Genomic DNA, 18,134 nt, shown 5'->3' with positions numbered 1-18,134 from the left:
ATTCCCATAACAATTCCCAGTTTTGTCCCCCTTAGGGCTATGGGTCAGTGAGGGATGTTGTGTTTCCTGGTGGGGCTGGCCATATGGTTCTCTATGTGCACTGGCTAATCTCAGCAGGGATATCGCCCTCAAGGCTTGGTGGGCCAGGATGTGCTCCACTCTCTCTTCCTTCCCGTTCATTTGCTCCCATGTGCTGGGATCAGATATGCCCCTCTCCCCTAACTGCAGCTTCAGTGCTGTCCTCTGAATTTTTCTCAGGGGAGGGGCGCCTGTTCACGTAGTTGGGATTGGGGCTGGCCCCTCAGACCCTACTGGTTCCCTGCTTCATGCTGATATGTTCCATTCACATCTTGGAGCCCCGAAGTGAAGTCTGGTCCCAACACAGGTTTTATTATTATTTTTTTCCTTATCGTCTGTCTCTTTATTGGTAATCCAGACCCAGGAACAGGTTTCTTGTTTGATGGGTCACCTCACACTGTCAGTTGTGATCCTTGGTGTCGTGTATTTTTGAATATATAATTAGGAGGAAAACAAAATTAGAAACAAGAAGGAGGAGGAGGAGGGTCTTGGCATTAAAGCAAGGGTTCCCCACCCCTCTCTGCTGTAAATGCAAAACCAGAACTGTGCCCTACCAGAATGAAGTGGGCGAAGAGCCCTGGTTGTGGTGGTGGTGTAGTTACACATTGGGCTGTTGACTGCAAGGTCAGCAGTTCAGAACCACCAGTTGGTCCACAGATGAAAGATGAGGCTTTTTACTCCCTTAAAGAGTTACAGTCTCAGAAACCCACAAGGGCAGTTCTACAGTGTCCTGTAGAATCCCTCTGAGCTAGAATCTACTCTGTCAATGAGTTTAGTTTGAGTTGAGAACATGACCTGGCATCTTTTCTGAGAGTGAGCCTGGAACAGGAGACAGCAAAAGGAAGTTCTAGTCCCACGTCCACAGATAGGGAGTTCCCCGGGATCTCTGGGGAGCGCTTTCACCTCTTCGGATTTCAACTGAAAACTGAAGACTCAGACCTGGTGTCCAAAGTTCCTGAACTAAGGCTCTTTCGTCTAGTCACCTACCTGACGGCAATTAGATGTTCATTTGTTCCTTCCCGTCACGGAGTTGGGGACCCCTAATATTGTCAGACCCAGGCTGGCCCCTTAGTGGTGGGTCTATGGGTCAGTGGAAGGAGACCCGCCCAGTGATGTTCCACCCTTAAATGTCAGTAGAGATAGAACACTCAGAAATGCTACGGCCTTGATTTAATTAGTGCAATGTGTAAAGTACTAATCAGGCTCAGTCTGAGGGGTCTGTTCACTCCAGACCTAACAGTGTTTACCTTTTCTTTCGATTGCAGGAGCTTCTTTAAAGAGAAGGTGCCCTAGACGGAAGACGCAGACATGAGGGTGGCAGGTAAGACTCGATTCCCAAGAATGGATTTGGCTTTTTGGGATGCCTGTTTGTTCAGCACAGTAAGAGAGCAAGTAACCTTCTTGACAGCCAGGGTAAAGTGGGAATCTAACAAGCTACATTGTTACTCAGCCTTTGTAACTGTAGTAATTTTAAGCCAAGCACAGACTGGACAGTCAGTTACATATTGAAGATGCCCTTTATTTGCACACACTATTGATGGCATTATCGATCCGAAATGTTTTCATTGCCCTTGTTGTCATGCCTTAAGCTTACCTGCCATAGACCATTTACAGAAAGAATAATTTTGCCAGCAAAAAAAAAAAAAAAGCAAATTTTGGTTCATGTTCTAACTTGTTGAAAGAAACAAACTGTAAAGTTTAAAATGAGAAATCCTTCCCATTACATAGGATATGCTTAAAATTTGTTTATATAAAAGGATTGATAAAATGTCTTTTTTAAAATCATTTTATTGAACAGCTTTTATCACAATCCGTACATCCATCCATGGTATCAAGCACATTTGTATATGTTGCCATCATCATTTTCAAAATCTTTTCTTTCTACTTGAGTCCTTGGTATCAGCTCCTCATTTTTCCCCTCTCACTCCCCCGCCTTCCCTCATGAACCCTTGATAATTTATAACTTATTTTTTCATGTCTTAAATCACCCACATTTCTGTTGTCCGTCCCTCTGGGAGGGGATTGTAGGTAGATCATTGTGATCGGTTCTCCCTTCTCTCCCCCACCTTCCCCTGCCCCTCCTGGTATCGCTACTCTCATTACTGGTCCTAAGGGGTTTATCTGTCCTGGATTCCCTGTGTTTCCAGCTCTTATCTGTACCGGTGTACAGGCTCTCTGGTCTAGCTGGATTTGTAAGGTAGAATTGGGGTCATGATAGTGGGCGGGGAGGAAGCATTGAAGGATTAGAGGAAAGTTATATGTTTCATTGGTGCGATACTGTACCCTGCCTGACTGGTTCTTCTCTTTGGGACCCATCTGTGAAGGGATGACTAATTTTCTACCAATGGGTGTTGGGTCTAATGTTATTCTTTTGTTCTGGGTCTTTGATGTCTGATATCTGATCCCATTGACACCTCATGATCACACAGGCTGGTGTGCTTCTTCCATGTGGGTTTTTTTTCCTTTTCAGCTTGATGGCTGGTTATTTATCTTCAAGTCTTTAATACCCCAGACGCTGTATCTTTTGATAGCCAGGCACCATCACCCTTCTTCATCACATTTGCTTATACACCTGCTTTGTCTTTAGCGATCATGTTGGGGAGATGAGCATCACAGAATGCCAGGTTATTAGAATAAAGGGTTCTTGCATTGAGGGAGGACTTCAGTAGAGGTCCAGTGTCTGTCTGCTACCATTTTTCAGCTCAAATGCTAAAATACTCATTAAGGTTCATTCTGCAAACACCCACCAGGGCACCCACTGCCACTGAGGTCATTGCAGTTCATAGTGACCCTGTACAACAGGGTCGAACTGCCCCTTTGGGCTTATGCAACTGTAAAGCTTTGCAGGAACAGGCACGCCCCCCTTGTTGAACCCTCTGGAGCGGCTGGTGAGTTCGAACTGCTGACCTTGTGGTTATCAGCCCCCATGTGTAACCCACTACAGCACTGTGTTAGTCTGGGTAGACTAGAGAAACAAATTCATAGACACTTGTGTGTAGGAAAGAGTTTTATATAAAGAGTAATTGCACATTAAGAAAACACCCCAGCCCTGTCCAGATCAAGGCCGTAAGTCTGACATTAACACATATGTCCAGTACCAGTCTGTATATTCCTCTGCAGACTCACACAGCACATGCACTGACACCACATGCAGGAAGATCACAGGCCAGTGGGTGGAAAGTCTTGATCCAGTGGCAGTGGAAGCATCAGCGCTGGCAGGGGTCTCCACGTGGCATCTTTAACTCCAAGACTCTGACTGCCCTCAGCTTTGCTCCACGAGGCTTGTCAACAGGACTGTCTTGCAGGGAGTGAGTGTGTGTCCTGCCTGCAGGGAGCTGTTTATCTCCATTGTGCCTCTCCATGAAAGTCATGAAGCTTATTGACAGGCCAGACTCCACCCCTTCCTCAAGTTGACAGATTCTGTCACGGCCACTACCACTAAGTTCCTTTGCGTGAGTTGGGGGATAGATGTAAGAGGATTGGTTTGTTCCTTCGGCAGCATACTCGGGATTGAATGGCATCACGTAATGTTTACTTTGTCAGGGTGGTTATCGGGAAACATCCAAAGACAGACTCAGAAATGGGAGGAGGAGGGCACCTCTTTCTCGCACTTCAAGGTGGCCACAGTGGACTGCTTTCTTCAGCGCAGCCGAGGCCCTAAAGATTTCTCATAAGGATTCCCCCAGCACAGAGGACAGATTACTTGCGCTTTCTCGAAATGAACTTGCACTTTCTCAGAATGAAAACACACAGTTTTTAATTTATCATTGTTCATTAGCCAGCAAAATCTTTGCCTGAGCGGCACCTCTTGCAAGTGCCTGAAGCAAAGGCCGGTGAACCACCAAACCTCCTAACCGCAGTCCCCACGGTGCCGACCAGGAGCGGTGATTGACATCCTGGAGATACCAGCCCAGATAACTGAGGGGAGCTCACAGTATTTTGGGGTGAAACAATCGTATTTGAAAATCAGAGTTTTAGTGTTTGACAAAACATTCCTTTTTTTTTGTTCAGAAGCCTTACAATTTTCAGAGAATGATGTCCCCAAATCAAGAGCTTTTGTTTATCAACAACACAGGCTGCACCATCATCTTTGCCATGATGCCCAGTTGCCACCATTCCCACTGCAAACTAGCTAGCCAGATGTTCCCGCAGGGTGATTAGAAAGAAAGCCAATTTCCCCCTGCTTACATAACTCCAAATTCAGTCCTGGTGAAGTGAACACCTGCCACCTGGTCCATTGCCCTAACGGTGACAGCTGACACCCAGCTTAACTGGAGCCCGAGCTTTCCCCAAGCGCCTCTTCCGGGTCTGGCCCTGTGCCTAGTTCAGCTCCTGAGGGACTGTGGATGCAAGAAACGGAGGCAGGAAAGGCAAGGTGATTATTTTTAACAAACTCATCTTTTCTAATCCACAAATGAGAATACAGCTGGTCATTTTGGACAGTCCCCATACACATCATTCTTAGGGCGAGACATCAACGACTGAGGTTGAGATTTGTACTTTTCATGTCTGTTTTCACGTTGGGAATCTTTCAGATAGTCTAGTCCAGCGGTCCCCAACTGGGGGTTGCCACCCCCCTTTCACAGGGGTCCCCCGATACTCATAACAGTAGCAAAATGACAGGTATGGAGTTGCAACGAACATAATTTTATGATTTGGCGGGTGGGTGGAGGTCACCACAACATGAGGAACTGCATTGGAGGGTCACAGCATTAGGAAGGTTGAGAACCACTGGTAGGCGTGGTGTGTGTGTGTGGGTGTGTGTGTGTGTGTGTGTGTGTGAGAGAGAGAGAGAGAGAGAGAGAGAGAGAGAGAGAGAGAGAGAGAGAGAGAGAGAGAGAAAGAAGAATAAGAAGAAGAAAAGAGAGAGAGAGAGGAGAGGAGAAGAGAGAGAGAGATTGGTGAGTGCAAGCTCAGGCAAGGTTTAGCTTGGTGAGGATCTTGTTACAGAACTATTCCAAAAACCTGATGTTTTACTTGTATTTTAGTCTGAATCACGGTTTCATGCAGCTGCTCCAGAAACACAGAAAGGTTACCACTAGTTGCACTTGATCACTAGAACTAAGAAACTAGAGCTTCAGACATTTAGACTGTGCTGCTCTCAGCCCGCAGTGGTCAAGGAGTAGGTCACCTGCTACCGACCGCCCTTCTCCGTGGCTCACAGGAGCATTCAGTCGGCTCCTTGGGAGGAGTTCAGTGCCCACTGGCTGGGATGTGGCTCTTCTGTGTTAAAAGTGCAGGCGCCCCATGGTTGCTCTCACAAACAGGAAGCATAGTTTGGGGAACAGAGAAGGTAGGAAATAGGGTCTGGGTGGAGGGGGGGGTTACATCTTCCTTCTTGCCACCTCATTTCTAGTTTAATAGAGTGTTTCTAACGAGAAATGAGTTGACTCTGAGAAGCTACTGGTAAGTTTTACATATCAGGCCTCATTGGTCCATCCTCTCCCCTCTCTCCCCTGAGGATGCAAACCTAATCTCTAGGATTCTTGAACGTGGAATGAATTTCTTGTTACTCTCCCGTACTAGTAAGTTTAATTTGTGTAGCCTCTCAAGAAAAACGCACTCACCTGGCCTAGAATTAAGCGCTTTTACTCGCGTGGTCCGCCCACTGGGCAAGTCCTTCACATCTGGGTCTTTGTTTCCTTCCGAAAATCAGGCGGCCCTGATTCCACCTACCTCTTTTGTATCACTGTACATTAAGCCAACCGCCTGTTCTGTGCAATTAGACCTTTGGTAGGAGAAGGGGCAGACTATGTCTGCAGACAAATCATGTTGTCTTTGCAGAACTTAATAAGCTAGCTCTGAAACCCCAAGGGTAGGAGACGGATGTGTCTTTCTTACCATTTTCTGTTTCCGTTCCTTACTTACACTTCCCCCCTTCTCCTACATTCCTTAGCTTAGAAAGAAAAGCTGCACAGTGGTTTTTGGTGGGGTGGGGAGTGGGGGGCAGAAATTTCAATGCTACTTATAAGGCATTCAGGAATAGTTAAAGATGATAACCTCCCAAATCCACTGCCATCGAGCCAGTTCGGACGCATCAGTACTTTCTGCGCCTTTAATTCTTTATGGAAGCAGCCAGCCTCGTCTTGCTAGTGGGTTTGAACTGGCAACCTTCCTGTAAGCAGAGCACTGCCACGAGGGCCGGCCCCTTAGTGAAGATAGGCAGAAGTCTAACCAGAAGGCTCTGCTCTCCTATGTGTTCCACATAGCCATGCTGACAGGCCTCTTTCTGTCCTGGCAGAGTACATAAGAAGGGCCCTGTAGAAGGCGCGGCCTTAAGCTGGGTGTTAACCAAGAGGAGGAAAGTTGTTCCCTAGACCAGGAAGGCATGTATTCCTTCCCAGGCTTAGATTGGTTGGTGATGGGACAGTACACCTGTTCCATTTCACTTGGGAGCACCTTGCTTTGCCGACATCCTGATCTGTCACCTTAACTGTCTCTAGAAGGTTCGATATTTTTGTGACATCCCACTTTTATATTTGAAAAGGCGTAGTACTGTGTGCCGCAGCAGCTTGGTGGCGGTCCCCCAGAGTGGTGCCATTCTTTTACGCAGTCAGATACTGATGGTGCGATGTCCTTTATGGGGGTGTGTGTGGGGGGGGGGCTGTCAAGTTGGACAGAAGACTCAGGCAGTAAGCTCTGTGTATCAATAACTGATACTTCTTTGATCTAGTAGGAAGGAAACCTTATCTTGCTGGACTGTTGGTCCTGCAGGTAAAATCCGCTAATGGGTAATTTTTAAAAGTAGAAATTCCATATTTCAAAAACAAACATTTCAGTCTTGGGAACTGTATTTTGCATAAAAAATGGATACTAGACCTTCTGCAGGCCCCTGGACTCATGCCGCGTGCTTTTCTGCCCTTTGTCTAGGTGCTGCGAAGTTGGTGGTAGCGGTGGCAGTGTTTTTACTGACATTTTATGTGATATCGCAAGTATTTGAAATAAAAATGGATGCAAGCTTAGGCCATCTCTTTGGTAAGTTTCCCTTTTCCCTCTATCGTTCTAAACTCATACTTTATGTGATTGTTTTAAATTTCCCCCAGTTATTAACAGTGAGTCACTCAGCTGTTCAGTCTGCTCTAGACATGGAGAGCAGTTACATAGATGAGAGCCATAAAACTAGTTTAAAGTACGTAATAGGCGTCTTTCGAGAGCATTCACCTTCTGCTTACCTTTGTAAATATTTTATGGGTCCGATTTTAATCCCTATTAAGGTCACTAATTGTAACACATTAAACGCACATTCTAGACCATATCACACCCTAACCTTAAATTCCTTCCTATTCAGCTGAGCCACATCTAGAGCTCTGTTAGCAAGTTACCGTATATTCTCGAGTATAAGCTGACCTGACTATCAGCCGAGGCACCCAATTTTATCACAAAAACGGCATTAAAAAAGTGCCGGAAAAAATCAACTTATACACAAGTATATACGGTATTGGTAATCAAAACTAACCATAGAAATCTATCCCCTCTACCCCTTCTCCCCTCTGCCACATTGTTCTTGACCCATTTGTCATTTTGTTACATTGTGAATGTGTCCTTATAAGCATCCTCGGTATTCAAGAAAGTCCTTAGGTTAATAAAGCAAGTTAAGTTTGAAGTGATTTGGTTGGAATCAATTAGTAGTTTGCATATGGAAGCCTTATTGAATCTCAGTAAGTGATTTAACAGCCAAACGCACATAATTCATCCATCCCTATTCCTTTATGAGGGTGAAAGATACATATGAAGTGAGAAATAGTCATTTATATTTAACTAAGGCTTGTGTGCCAGTTTGTCACACTGTGGTGGCTTATGTGTTACTGTGAGCACAGAAAGCAAGGTCACCAGGAATTTCAAATACTAGCAAGGTCATCCACGATGGACAGGTTCAGTGGATCTTCTAGACCAGTGGTTCTCAAACTTCCTAAGGCCGTGACCCTTTCATACAATCCCTCATGTTGTGGTGACCCCCCCCATCCACAAAATTATTTTCATTTCTACTTCATAACTGTCGTTTTGCTACTGTGATAAATCTGGCAACTCCTGTGAAAGGGTGGTTCAATCCCCAAAGGGGTCATGACCCACAGGTTAAGAACCACTGCTCTAGACTAAGACAGACCTGATAATCTATGTCTAACAACCAAAAAAAGGCTGGTGGGAACTTTTTGGATAGCAGTTGAACATTATCTGATAGAGCGATGAAAGATGTGCCCCTCAGTTTGGAAGGTATCCAAAATATGACTCAAAACTGGCCGCCTCGAAGCACAGTCAATTTTATGACTACGAAGGACTAAAGCTGTCAGCATCTTCGCGACTCAAGGTGAGAAGAAACATCTGCAGACGTCATTAAGGATCAGCGCGTGGAATGTACAGAGTGTGAATCCTGGGAAAACTAGCAGTCCTAGAAATTGAGATGGACGCCACAAAGATTCCTGTATGTATCTTGAGCGTTAGTGAGTGAAATCCGTTGGCATTGACCATTGTGACTCACACAGCCATCTAGCCCAATCTGCTCGAATGGCAATTTGAAGAGGAATGGCATGCGTTCATTGTCCAAAAGAACATTCAAGATCTGTCCTGAGGAACAACGGTGCCAGTGGCAGGACAGTGTCCATACACGGAGGTGGGAAGCCAGCAGCTATGACTAACTAACTCAGATTTACACACGAACCCCTGGTGACAAAGATGAAGGTATTGAAAACATTTACCAACTTCTGCCCTCTGAAACCGATCCAATGTGCAGTCAAGATGAATCGATAATTATTGGTGATTAGAATAGGAAAGCTAGAGACAAAGAAGGCTCAGTAGATGGTGAGTAAGCCTGGGTGATAGAGCTGACCCCACAGATTACAGGATAGAACGTTTTTTGCAAGACCAACAACTTAGACATTGCAAATACTTGATTTCAGCAACACGTATCTGAGCAATGTTCAGAGACAATCTCAAGGATAGGGTTGATGCCCTGACCTTTAAGGACTGAAGACCAGATCACTTCTAGGATGACGTTGAGGACACAACACCTGAAGAAGGAGACCAAAGGGAGAGAAATATACCATAATGGATGTCAGAATAGCCTCTGAAACTTGCTCTTGGATGTATAGTGCCTAAAGCACGTGGGAGACATGATGAAGTACAAAACCAGAAGATTTCAAAGGGTGGCCAAGCAGACAAAGTAAAATATTATAATGAAAGGTACAAAGACCTGGGCAAGAAAGGCACAAAGGACACCCGTGCCAACTTTGAAGCTGAAGAAAAAGTTCAAGCCTTGAGTTAATGGGCAAAATATTGAACAACTCAGAAAAGATCCAAAGAAGATGCACGGAATACACATTTCATCATACCCAGAAAATCAGCCCCACTGCCATCCAGTGAAGTAGGACACCTGTCATTGGACTTCAGATGCTGTTTTTACTGGCGCAGGTTAGCCGCAACTTTTTTCCAAGGACCAGCAGTCAGGTTTGAACTGCCAACCTTGAGGTTTCGATTCAGTGTGTACCTGATAGCACCACCAGGGCTCAGTTGATCTCCTCCAGATATCAAGCCCAACTCATCCTCCATCTCCCAGCCCCCATCCTCTCACTTTAATCATAAACATCTTGAGGATAGACATGGTTTTGTGTACTGGGTCATGGGGTTGTCTCGGTCCCACACTTCCCCCTCCCGTGGTCTCCCCCGTGCAGTTTCCATAGTCACTCTGAACCGGCTCGTCCTTTCAAACCCACCGGCTCGTCCTTTCAAACCCACAACCCCTCCATGGTTGGAGCTGCCTCCCTTCCTTGCCAGGATGCCTTTGGCACTAGGTCTGCCCTCATGACACCTGCGTTTCACTGTGACCCCTCTGCAGTCCCGACTACTCCTGGGCCCATGCTTCTCCAGGGACCGGTGGCTAGAGATCTTGAGACCTCGGTCCCATTCTCTGAGCAGGTGCAGTGTGAGTTTGGGTGCTCGGGTGAGGCAAGATTTTGAAAACCAGCCCTGCCAACAGTTCGTTGTGATAGAACAAATCAGATACGACTCTGTCCTCAGTTTCTTTATCCTTAAAACAGACGTGGTGATCTAATGAGTCACACCTGCCGGAGTACCTGAGCTGGTGCCTCTGTGGATCCCACTGTCTTCCATCTGCTGTTACCCTGTAGTACATATTGCCGAATTTCCGGTTTCAGCAAAAAGTGCCTGGGCAAGGCTATCAGCACCACCTGAGCCAGGTAGATTTTTGTTCCGGACCAAGTGGCGTTGAGAGTTTCTAGTCCTTGTGGTGGTCATCACTGGGTGGCAAACTTTGAGCAAGTCCATCCAGCTAGCCCTTCAGGAGCCCGGGTGGTGAAACAGTTAGCAGGCAGCTGCCGGGGAGAGGCTGGCTTTTCACATGCATGCAGCGGCCTCCCAGCAGCAAATCCCTGCCATCTGCTTCTGAAAAGAAGCTTGAAGCAGGAAAGCCTCACCTGGGGCAGTTTCACATATCTGGAAATCGATCCGCTGGCGCACAGCGACCACATCCTTAGCAGGCTTTCAGCTATCACCTTCATGAAAGCCAGGCCAGGTGACCTCGCGGTTTCTGCCTTGTAATGATTACCACCAGGACAGGGTTGTGGAGCGGGAGCCCCTAGCCCCGAGTTGCCAAAGCTTGCTCACTTAACACTGGCTCTTTTGTTTCCTTCAAGTCTGTGTCCTTTTCCACCGATGTTTCTATTCCCCATGGAGAGCTTGTTTGCAGCTTTAACTTTGTCTGTGACGTTTACATTGCCTTAATTATTTTATTTTAATAAATCATTTTATTGAGGGCTTTTAAAACTCTTATAACAATCCATACGTCAATTGTATCAAGCACATTTGTACATATGACACCATCATCACGGAACGTTTTGGCAATTTAAATCCATCTGTCCATCGTTCCTTGGGAGAAAGATGAGGCTGTCTGCTTTCTTGAAGATTGACATTTTCAGAAACTCGACCATTGTGATCGGTTTCCCCTTTCTTCTTCCCCTTCCCCCTCTGGTATCACTACTCTCATTATTGGTCCTGCGGGATTTCAGTGGTTTATTGTATTTTTTTTTCTTTTTAAGGGGGCTGGGAGTGTTCTGACTTAACAGTGCATACGGTTCTCGTAAGTGCTCTTACTGAGTTAATGAACTATCATTTATTTATCCATTTTCTTGTGAAGACTTATGTATGAGCTCTTTCAGGTTTAACCCTTTGCCCCCCAGTTTGAGCAGCAGCCTCATAGGAACTCCCCGAGGATCTGAAGTAGAGCAGGACTAGAAGGCAAGTGACTGCAGCGGGGACAGCACCGCAGAGTCACTTACCCAAACCGAAGTGGTCGGCGGGATCACCTGCTCCCGGGCTGAGCTCCCGTGCTAGTCCTCGCAAATCACCCGCAACAGGGCTGAGCTAGCAGAAGTGCCACCAGGAGAAGTCACAAGTTGGTGGGCTTGGACCAACAGAAATGTGTCTTCTCATGGTCTGAGGAGCGAGAGGTGCCCGTGCCAGGAGGGCCGCCGAGGGGAGTCCTGGCCCCTTTGCAGCCCGGCGGGCATGGCTCCTTAGTGACGTTCACGGGGAAGTGTGACCTCCATCTCTCCCTTCTCTGCTCCTCTGTCGAGCCGGCCCTTTTTCTATCTCCAGGGTGATTAAAGCACGGCTTGCAACACGCTGTGCTGATAGGTCCTTGTAGTGAAACAAACCTGTTCCCAAGGGCGATTCTAACACACCATTTTGGGAGATGGATTTGGTGTGTAACAGAAAGTGGTTGTGACAGGTGCCCCCCACCTGCCCCCCTTGAGTTCTACTGCATTCAGGTTTTGACCACATGGTTCTAGCTTCCCGGGACTTGATTAATTATAATGTTCTCAGTCATAATCTTACAGTTGTCAATGTACCAAACACATTTTTTAATTTTAGAAAAATTAACCTCTACACACACAAATTCTTAACCTAATTGCTGAACTATATGGGCTTGATGTGTACATATAAATTCATACTGTAAAGCAACAGCTTTTTAACCATGCTCATCGCCCCAGTATACACCGTTACAAATCTAAGCCAGTAAACATTGTGGCTTTCCCATTGGGTTTTAATTTTTAATCACTGAAAGTAAAACAAAGGACAAAATAAGAACATGAAGTGTTCCACCAGTCATAAAATATTACCCTCCATAATCGATCATACGTACTTACTAATGGAGAATTATATAACCTCAAGTTCTTGGTTCGCTTTCCCTGAAAACGGTATTGGTATTTAATTTATGATGTTGATGATACTGTTCAGGGCCATCGAATTGGTTCTGCTCACAGGCTCCACCGAGCAGAACGCCCTGCCCCGCCCCACCCCATCCTTACCGCCATTACGATGCATGAGCCGAGCCCACGGTGGCCACCACTGACCTGAGTCCATCTCCTGGAGGACCTGCCTCTTTGAGGCCGACCTTTTACCAAGGATTGATGTCCTGCCCCTCCCAGGCAGTGGTATTTTCTGGTAACATGTTCAAGTATGTGAGAATGAAGTCTCATCATCCTGCCTTCTCATGGGCAGTCCAGCTGGACTTCTCCCGAGAGATGCGTGTGTTCCCCGGGCAGCCCATGGTATGTTCAGTGTCCTCTGCCGGCACCCTAATTCACAGGCAGCTGCTCTTAGCTGTTCATTGCCCAACGTGTGCGTGCATATGCGGGGACTGAACATACCATGGCACGGGTCAGGTGCGCTTTAGCTCTTTTCGCTTTTGCCACGGTGAACGAGGTCCTGTGCTGCCCACGATGGCGTGCCACTTGGTCATCGGGAGGGCTTCTTCCTTGGGTCCTGACTGTGGGTCCAATAAAATGGACCCATTTTACATCTTAGTTTCTCAGTTCATCAGGTCCTGAGCAATTATTCAGACACTTTTATTTTGATAGGCCTGGTAGAAGCTCCAAGTATGTGTAAAAACTTGATCTTGTCCAATCGCCTTCCTCTTCCTAACAAGATACCCTTTCTCTCCCCTCAGCAAGGTCAGCATTGGACACAGCTGCCCGCTGTAAGTATTTGACCTCAGTGTATTTCGAAAATTTATGTCTGTCTTACCCAAGGCCTCTGAAAACTTATATTCTAACAAAGTATGTAATTCAGTGGGAGCAAAATCAGATGTATAAATTACTTTTTAAAATTCTAAGGATGTTATTTGGACAGTTGAGAAGTCTTGGCATGCATTTATAGTGGATGTGTTGATCATTAGCACTTGGGGGCTGGGGAGACACGGCAGTAGACCTGTGTGTCAAGGTTGTTGTCTTGGAAACCCTTTAGGGCAGCTCTCTTATTTATGGGGTTGCTATGTGTAAAAAACATCTTTTTTGAACTATTCATTAATGTTCTGTTATATATCTTATACCTACTTTGTTCTACTATTGAACAAAATAGTGTTTAAAATATCAGAAAATAATAAAGATGAATTAAAAGTTCATTTGCATAAAATAATCTGCAGACAGCCATCGTGAATATTTTTACTGTATTTAAATGCTATATGCAATTCTTTTTTTAAAGCTTTATTGACATAAGTCATATACCATACAATTCAATGGTTTAAGTCTATTAAAGAGTTGTGCCGCCATCACCATAATCAATTTTAGAACATTTTCCTCATTGTCCTCACTTTTCTTTTTTAGCTCCAAACCTCTCCTACCACGTCCCCAGAAAACTATTAATCTAGTCACTGTCTAATCTAGATTGATTTCTCCTGGACTTCATATGGAGAAAAAAATCATACCAGAAAAGAGAAAAATTTCAACAAAAAACAAAATAACAGAAAGCAGAAAATAATAAAACTAGAACAAATTTTAAAATGGGTCGAAAGGGAGGTTAATAAAAGTATTACATTTTAACCTCACTGAATTTCCAATGCACTCTGTCTGAGGGAAAGGCAGCTCACAACCTGGTCAATAGTCAGGGGATTCAGTAGTTCCCATGGGAACCCTGCAAATGGATTTAGGGCTTCTTAGCCTTCTGCCAACAGGGCGCAATAGGAGTAAAATTTGACCGGAGAGCAGTGGCTAGGTTTTGGGGTACATGGCATTTTTTAGCTCTGGCACAGAGGAATGAGAGAATCCCTCGTGAGACTGATAACCTGGGCTGATACTCTGAGACAGTGGGCTTTTGCCTGGTTCTGAATGTGCAGGTTTCCTGGTCCGACGTGGATCAACTGTAATAGAACCTGTCAGTCAGAACCTCTCGTCCGGAATTTTCGAAGCAACTGAAACATTAGCGGAAACGTTTTTACCTAGTCTGGGTCATGTGTGTTCATCATTAGCTTGTTTCCTACAAGGTGGGGGTGGTGGTGGCGGTGGTAGTGTGTGTTTTAAGAGGATCTTTGAAACCCCTGGGGAGTTGGGGTTTCAGCATTTATTTTAAGACCTGTTTTACATAATACCCATTGTGGTTTGAGAGATGAAGCAAGCTGATGAGTCCTTATTAACATTGTATTCTAAAAATAATCCCCTTCTCTTTCCCCCTCCAAAGCAACCAAGCCTCCAAGATATAAATGTGGCATATCAAAAGCTTGCCCGGAGAAGCATTTTGCTTTTAAAATGGCAAGTGGAGCAGCCAACGTGGTAGGCCCCAAAATCTGTCTGGAAGATAATGTGTGAGTATTTGTCGACGGGCAACTGCGGGTTGTGCTGCTCAGTCATAGCCCACTGCCTCTGAGTTTAAGGGCTCTTCGTGGTACATTAGGCATGCTTTTAGCAAGTGAAAGTGATTGCAGGTCACCTTATATGACTGTGCGCTGTTCCCTCGTATTAACCCCTCCCTCCCGTTCTCCCCCCCCCCCCCCACACACACACACTCATCAGGACTAGTTGATTCCTTAAGAGGAGCCCTGGTGTCATAGTGGGTAAGGGTTGTGCTATGGACCGCCAGGTCGACAGTTTGAAACCACCAGCAGCCCTGCGGGAGAAAGACAGGGCTTTCTCCTACCATGAAGCATTAGTCTCAGAAACCCACAGGGCCATTCTACGCTGCCCTGTAGGGTTGCTATGAGCCTGATTCGACTCAATGGTAGTGGGTTGGCTTTTGATTTTGGATAAGGCCTTAAGAGGAGTCCTGGTAGAGTAGTGGATGAGTGTTGGGCTGCTAACCGAAAGGTCAGCAGTTCTAAGCCACCAGCAGCGCCTCAGGAGAAAGATTTCTAATTTTGTAAAGAATTACAATCACAGAAGTTCTCAGGGGCAGTTCTGCCCTGGAGGGTCAAGATGAGTCCAAATTGACTTGATGGAGGTGAGCCTGGCTTTTGGTAAGGCCTTAACTGTTGAGTTGGAAAGAGACAACTGAGCCCTCATTTACCCCTTGTATGTGTAGGCATGAGGGTTTTATGGGAGTGAGTTGACATGAGGTAGCCGCTAAGCACACACAGCTTTTGATGTGTGACTAAGGGAGAGAAAGTTAATTCATTTTGGGTAATTAAAGTGAACCTTCAGCCTGTCATCCCACTGGCCTCCCTGTAAATGCTCTGGGGCTACGTGGACAGCTGCCGAATCTAATGGAATCATATTGATCATTGCCGCGCCTCCTGCTTGCGCTGCCTGGAACCGAGAGCTTTCTCTGGCAATCCTGCACCCTTTGCTTTCTGTGTCTGCCCACTGAAGGGTGAACCGATCCGCAAGGGCCTCAGTTCCCCCAGGCTTCCAGCTACTGGGCCACCAAGCCGGGTGGTTGCCTCCATTGAAATCCTCCACAGAGTATGAGTTTGGAGGTTGTGTTAGTCTCCTCAGGCCTTAAAGTTTCTCCTGCCAAAGTTGCAAACCCTACTTTGATTCGGTTGCTTCCAAAAATGAGACGTGTGAGTTTCTGTACGGAGGCGTGGTAGTGCAGTGGTTAAGCTAACCTGAAAGGCTGGCTGTTCAAGGAAGAAGGGGCATCTGCTTCTGACGATTCCAAACAAAACAACCACGTATGTGTTACACAACCATCGCCCACCCTTGTCCAACGGATTCCACCACCCTCAACAGAGGCCCTCGCCGCTCCTTCAGCTGGGAATGCCTTTTCTTCCAGTTGCCATCACACTTCTTAGGCACTTAGAGGCCATGTAGCAGCTTGGGGTGGGGGTGGGCAGCACTTTTCTGATGAAAGTAAGAACGTGGCTGGTTGGTTGTTACATTTTACTAATTTCCCTTCTGCCCATTCATCATTGTTCATTTTCTTCTGCTTTCTGTTTCTGGTAGCCTAGTGTCACTGAATTGATAAAGCTTTTGGATGGAAGTAAATATAAAGGTTTGAAGATTTTACATTTGTAAAAGATTTTTTATTTTCTTTAAACATTAACCTGCTTGTTAGCTTAAAGCCTACGGGCCACAGGCGGCCCACGGAGGACATTTAGCCCGCCTACTGGGTGGTTTTGCCCCGTTTCTTTATGTACTTCAAAGTAAGATATAAGCCTAGGAATTTGTTCATAGTTTTTTTTTTAAAAAACCTATAGTCTGGCCCTCCAATGGGTCTGAGGGACAGTGAACGGCCCCCTGTTTAAAAAGTTTTGAGGACCCCTGGTTAAAGTCTCCCCTCCCCACCCCAATTTCATCCTGTCTGGCTAAAGGGGCCCCAAATTTGATTTGAAATAATGGAGAGGTGGTTTTTACAGAACGCCTGGCCCACAGTGGATCGTCCCTGGATAGCGACTGTCTGAAAGTTTTAGTGCTTCCGCCAGTAGACTTTGTGTCCGCACATTACGTAGGTCCAAAAAGAAAATTAGGAAGAGAGGAGGTGACAGTGGTATGTGGCCCCCGCGCGGTGGGCTTGTCAAGCAGAATTTGTGTGCCAGTGGCTCTAGTGTAGAGTTGAGGCAGGCTGCCCTCCATCTGCGTCCTAGGCACTTAGATACCATTTCCAGCAGTACCTTGATGCCACTTCACAGCCACACCTCCCTCAGGTCAAAACATCCACTTTCCCTGGATGAGGCTGGGCTTTCCCCACTGTGTCTGCTTGCCAACACATGAATACGTTTAAGAGAGTCTGAATGTTATCGGTACCTTTAATCCCATTCTCTCAGCAAGCATGGTGCCACGGTCCTTAGACTCCAGTTAGGGTGAGAGGAAAGAGAGTAAATGCCAGTGATGTCCTGCGCACACCTGTGTTCCACACAGTGGCTGCTGTGCACAAGGAGGTGGTGGCGGGTAAGGTCAGGCATCCCTCCTTAGAAGACCTGATCTGTAGCCCAAGAAGTGAAGGGCAAGAAGGTGGGTAGCCTGGGGAGGAGAGGGGAATGGAGCAGAGACCTAGACCAGTGGTTCCCCAAATGTGTGGTGATCGTGCCTGCTAGGGGTGCTCAACGCAGCGGGGCTGCCACAGTAGACACCTGCCCTGGGTCTGGGTAATGGGTTGTCCTGCATTACCAGGGGCACGGGGTATTTAGTTTTCTGAAAAGGGGCAGAGTAGGCCAAATAAGATTGGGAGCCTATGGTCTAGACTAGAGGTAGAGTGCTTTTTCCCCCTGCCTTATAGCATTTGTATAATGTTATATAAATATCCTACTTGTAATTTATATTTAAATTATCCTTATAAATATGGTGATGTTTATAGCATCGTTCATGGGTCATTCTGGTCAAATATTTAATTAACTCACCCCCAATGTGATGGCTGGAATGGCCTCTCTTTGATGTGGCATGTGGTGGTATCTGGTATTGATGATGTCACCGGCCTCGTCAGGCTTTCGGGTCAGGTGTTCCCCACCCTGATCCAGCCCCGAAGGGAGAGCATGGTCGAGTGCCCTAAGGCAGAGGGAGCTGGAGAGAGGAGACAAGAAGGCCCGACCCCGCAGGGCTGTGCAGGCCGTGTTCGGAAAGGGTGGAGATTTGTTTCTGGGCGCCGTGACCAGTTGTTGAAGATCTATGGGAGTCTGGCCTGTCCTGCCTTTTTCTACGCTGACAGCAGGTACCTGGCTACTGTGTACAATGCTAGTGGAGCGGAGCGGAGCGGGGAGGGCACTGCCCGGTGCTGCCACAGCATTTTGATTGGCCTTCCTTATTTGGCAGCAACGTTTGTGCATGTGTGCCCACTACAGTATGTCAGTGGGGACTTCCATGACTTCTTGCACAATCTCTGAGTGCGGGCAGCTTGCT

At 46.4% G+C, this 18,134-nt stretch overlaps 1 protein-coding gene across 1 annotated transcript in view; it reads left to right on the top strand.

The window, feature by feature from the left end:
* Positions 1–18,134, top strand: part of FAM3C (FAM3 metabolism regulating signaling molecule C) — a 51,016-nt gene that overhangs the window by 18,908 nt on the left and 13,974 nt on the right. Inside the window, exons 2-5 of the mRNA XM_075558611.1 lie at positions 1,344–1,399; positions 6,949–7,053; positions 13,040–13,069; positions 14,545–14,668. Coding sequence (XP_075414726.1) covers positions 1,387–1,399; positions 6,949–7,053; positions 13,040–13,069; positions 14,545–14,668 — 272 coding nt within the window. The 5' untranslated portion in view covers positions 1,344–1,386. The remainder of the gene's footprint in view (positions 1–1,343; positions 1,400–6,948; positions 7,054–13,039; positions 13,070–14,544; positions 14,669–18,134) is intronic.

Source organism: Tenrec ecaudatus, chromosome 9, assembly GCF_050624435.1.
Source record: "Tenrec ecaudatus isolate mTenEca1 chromosome 9, mTenEca1.hap1, whole genome shotgun sequence".
NCBI classification, from domain to species: domain Eukaryota; kingdom Metazoa; phylum Chordata; class Mammalia; order Afrosoricida; family Tenrecidae; genus Tenrec; species Tenrec ecaudatus.
Note: the sequence above shows the minus strand (reverse complement) of the source record. Positions and strands in the feature narration are given on the sequence as shown.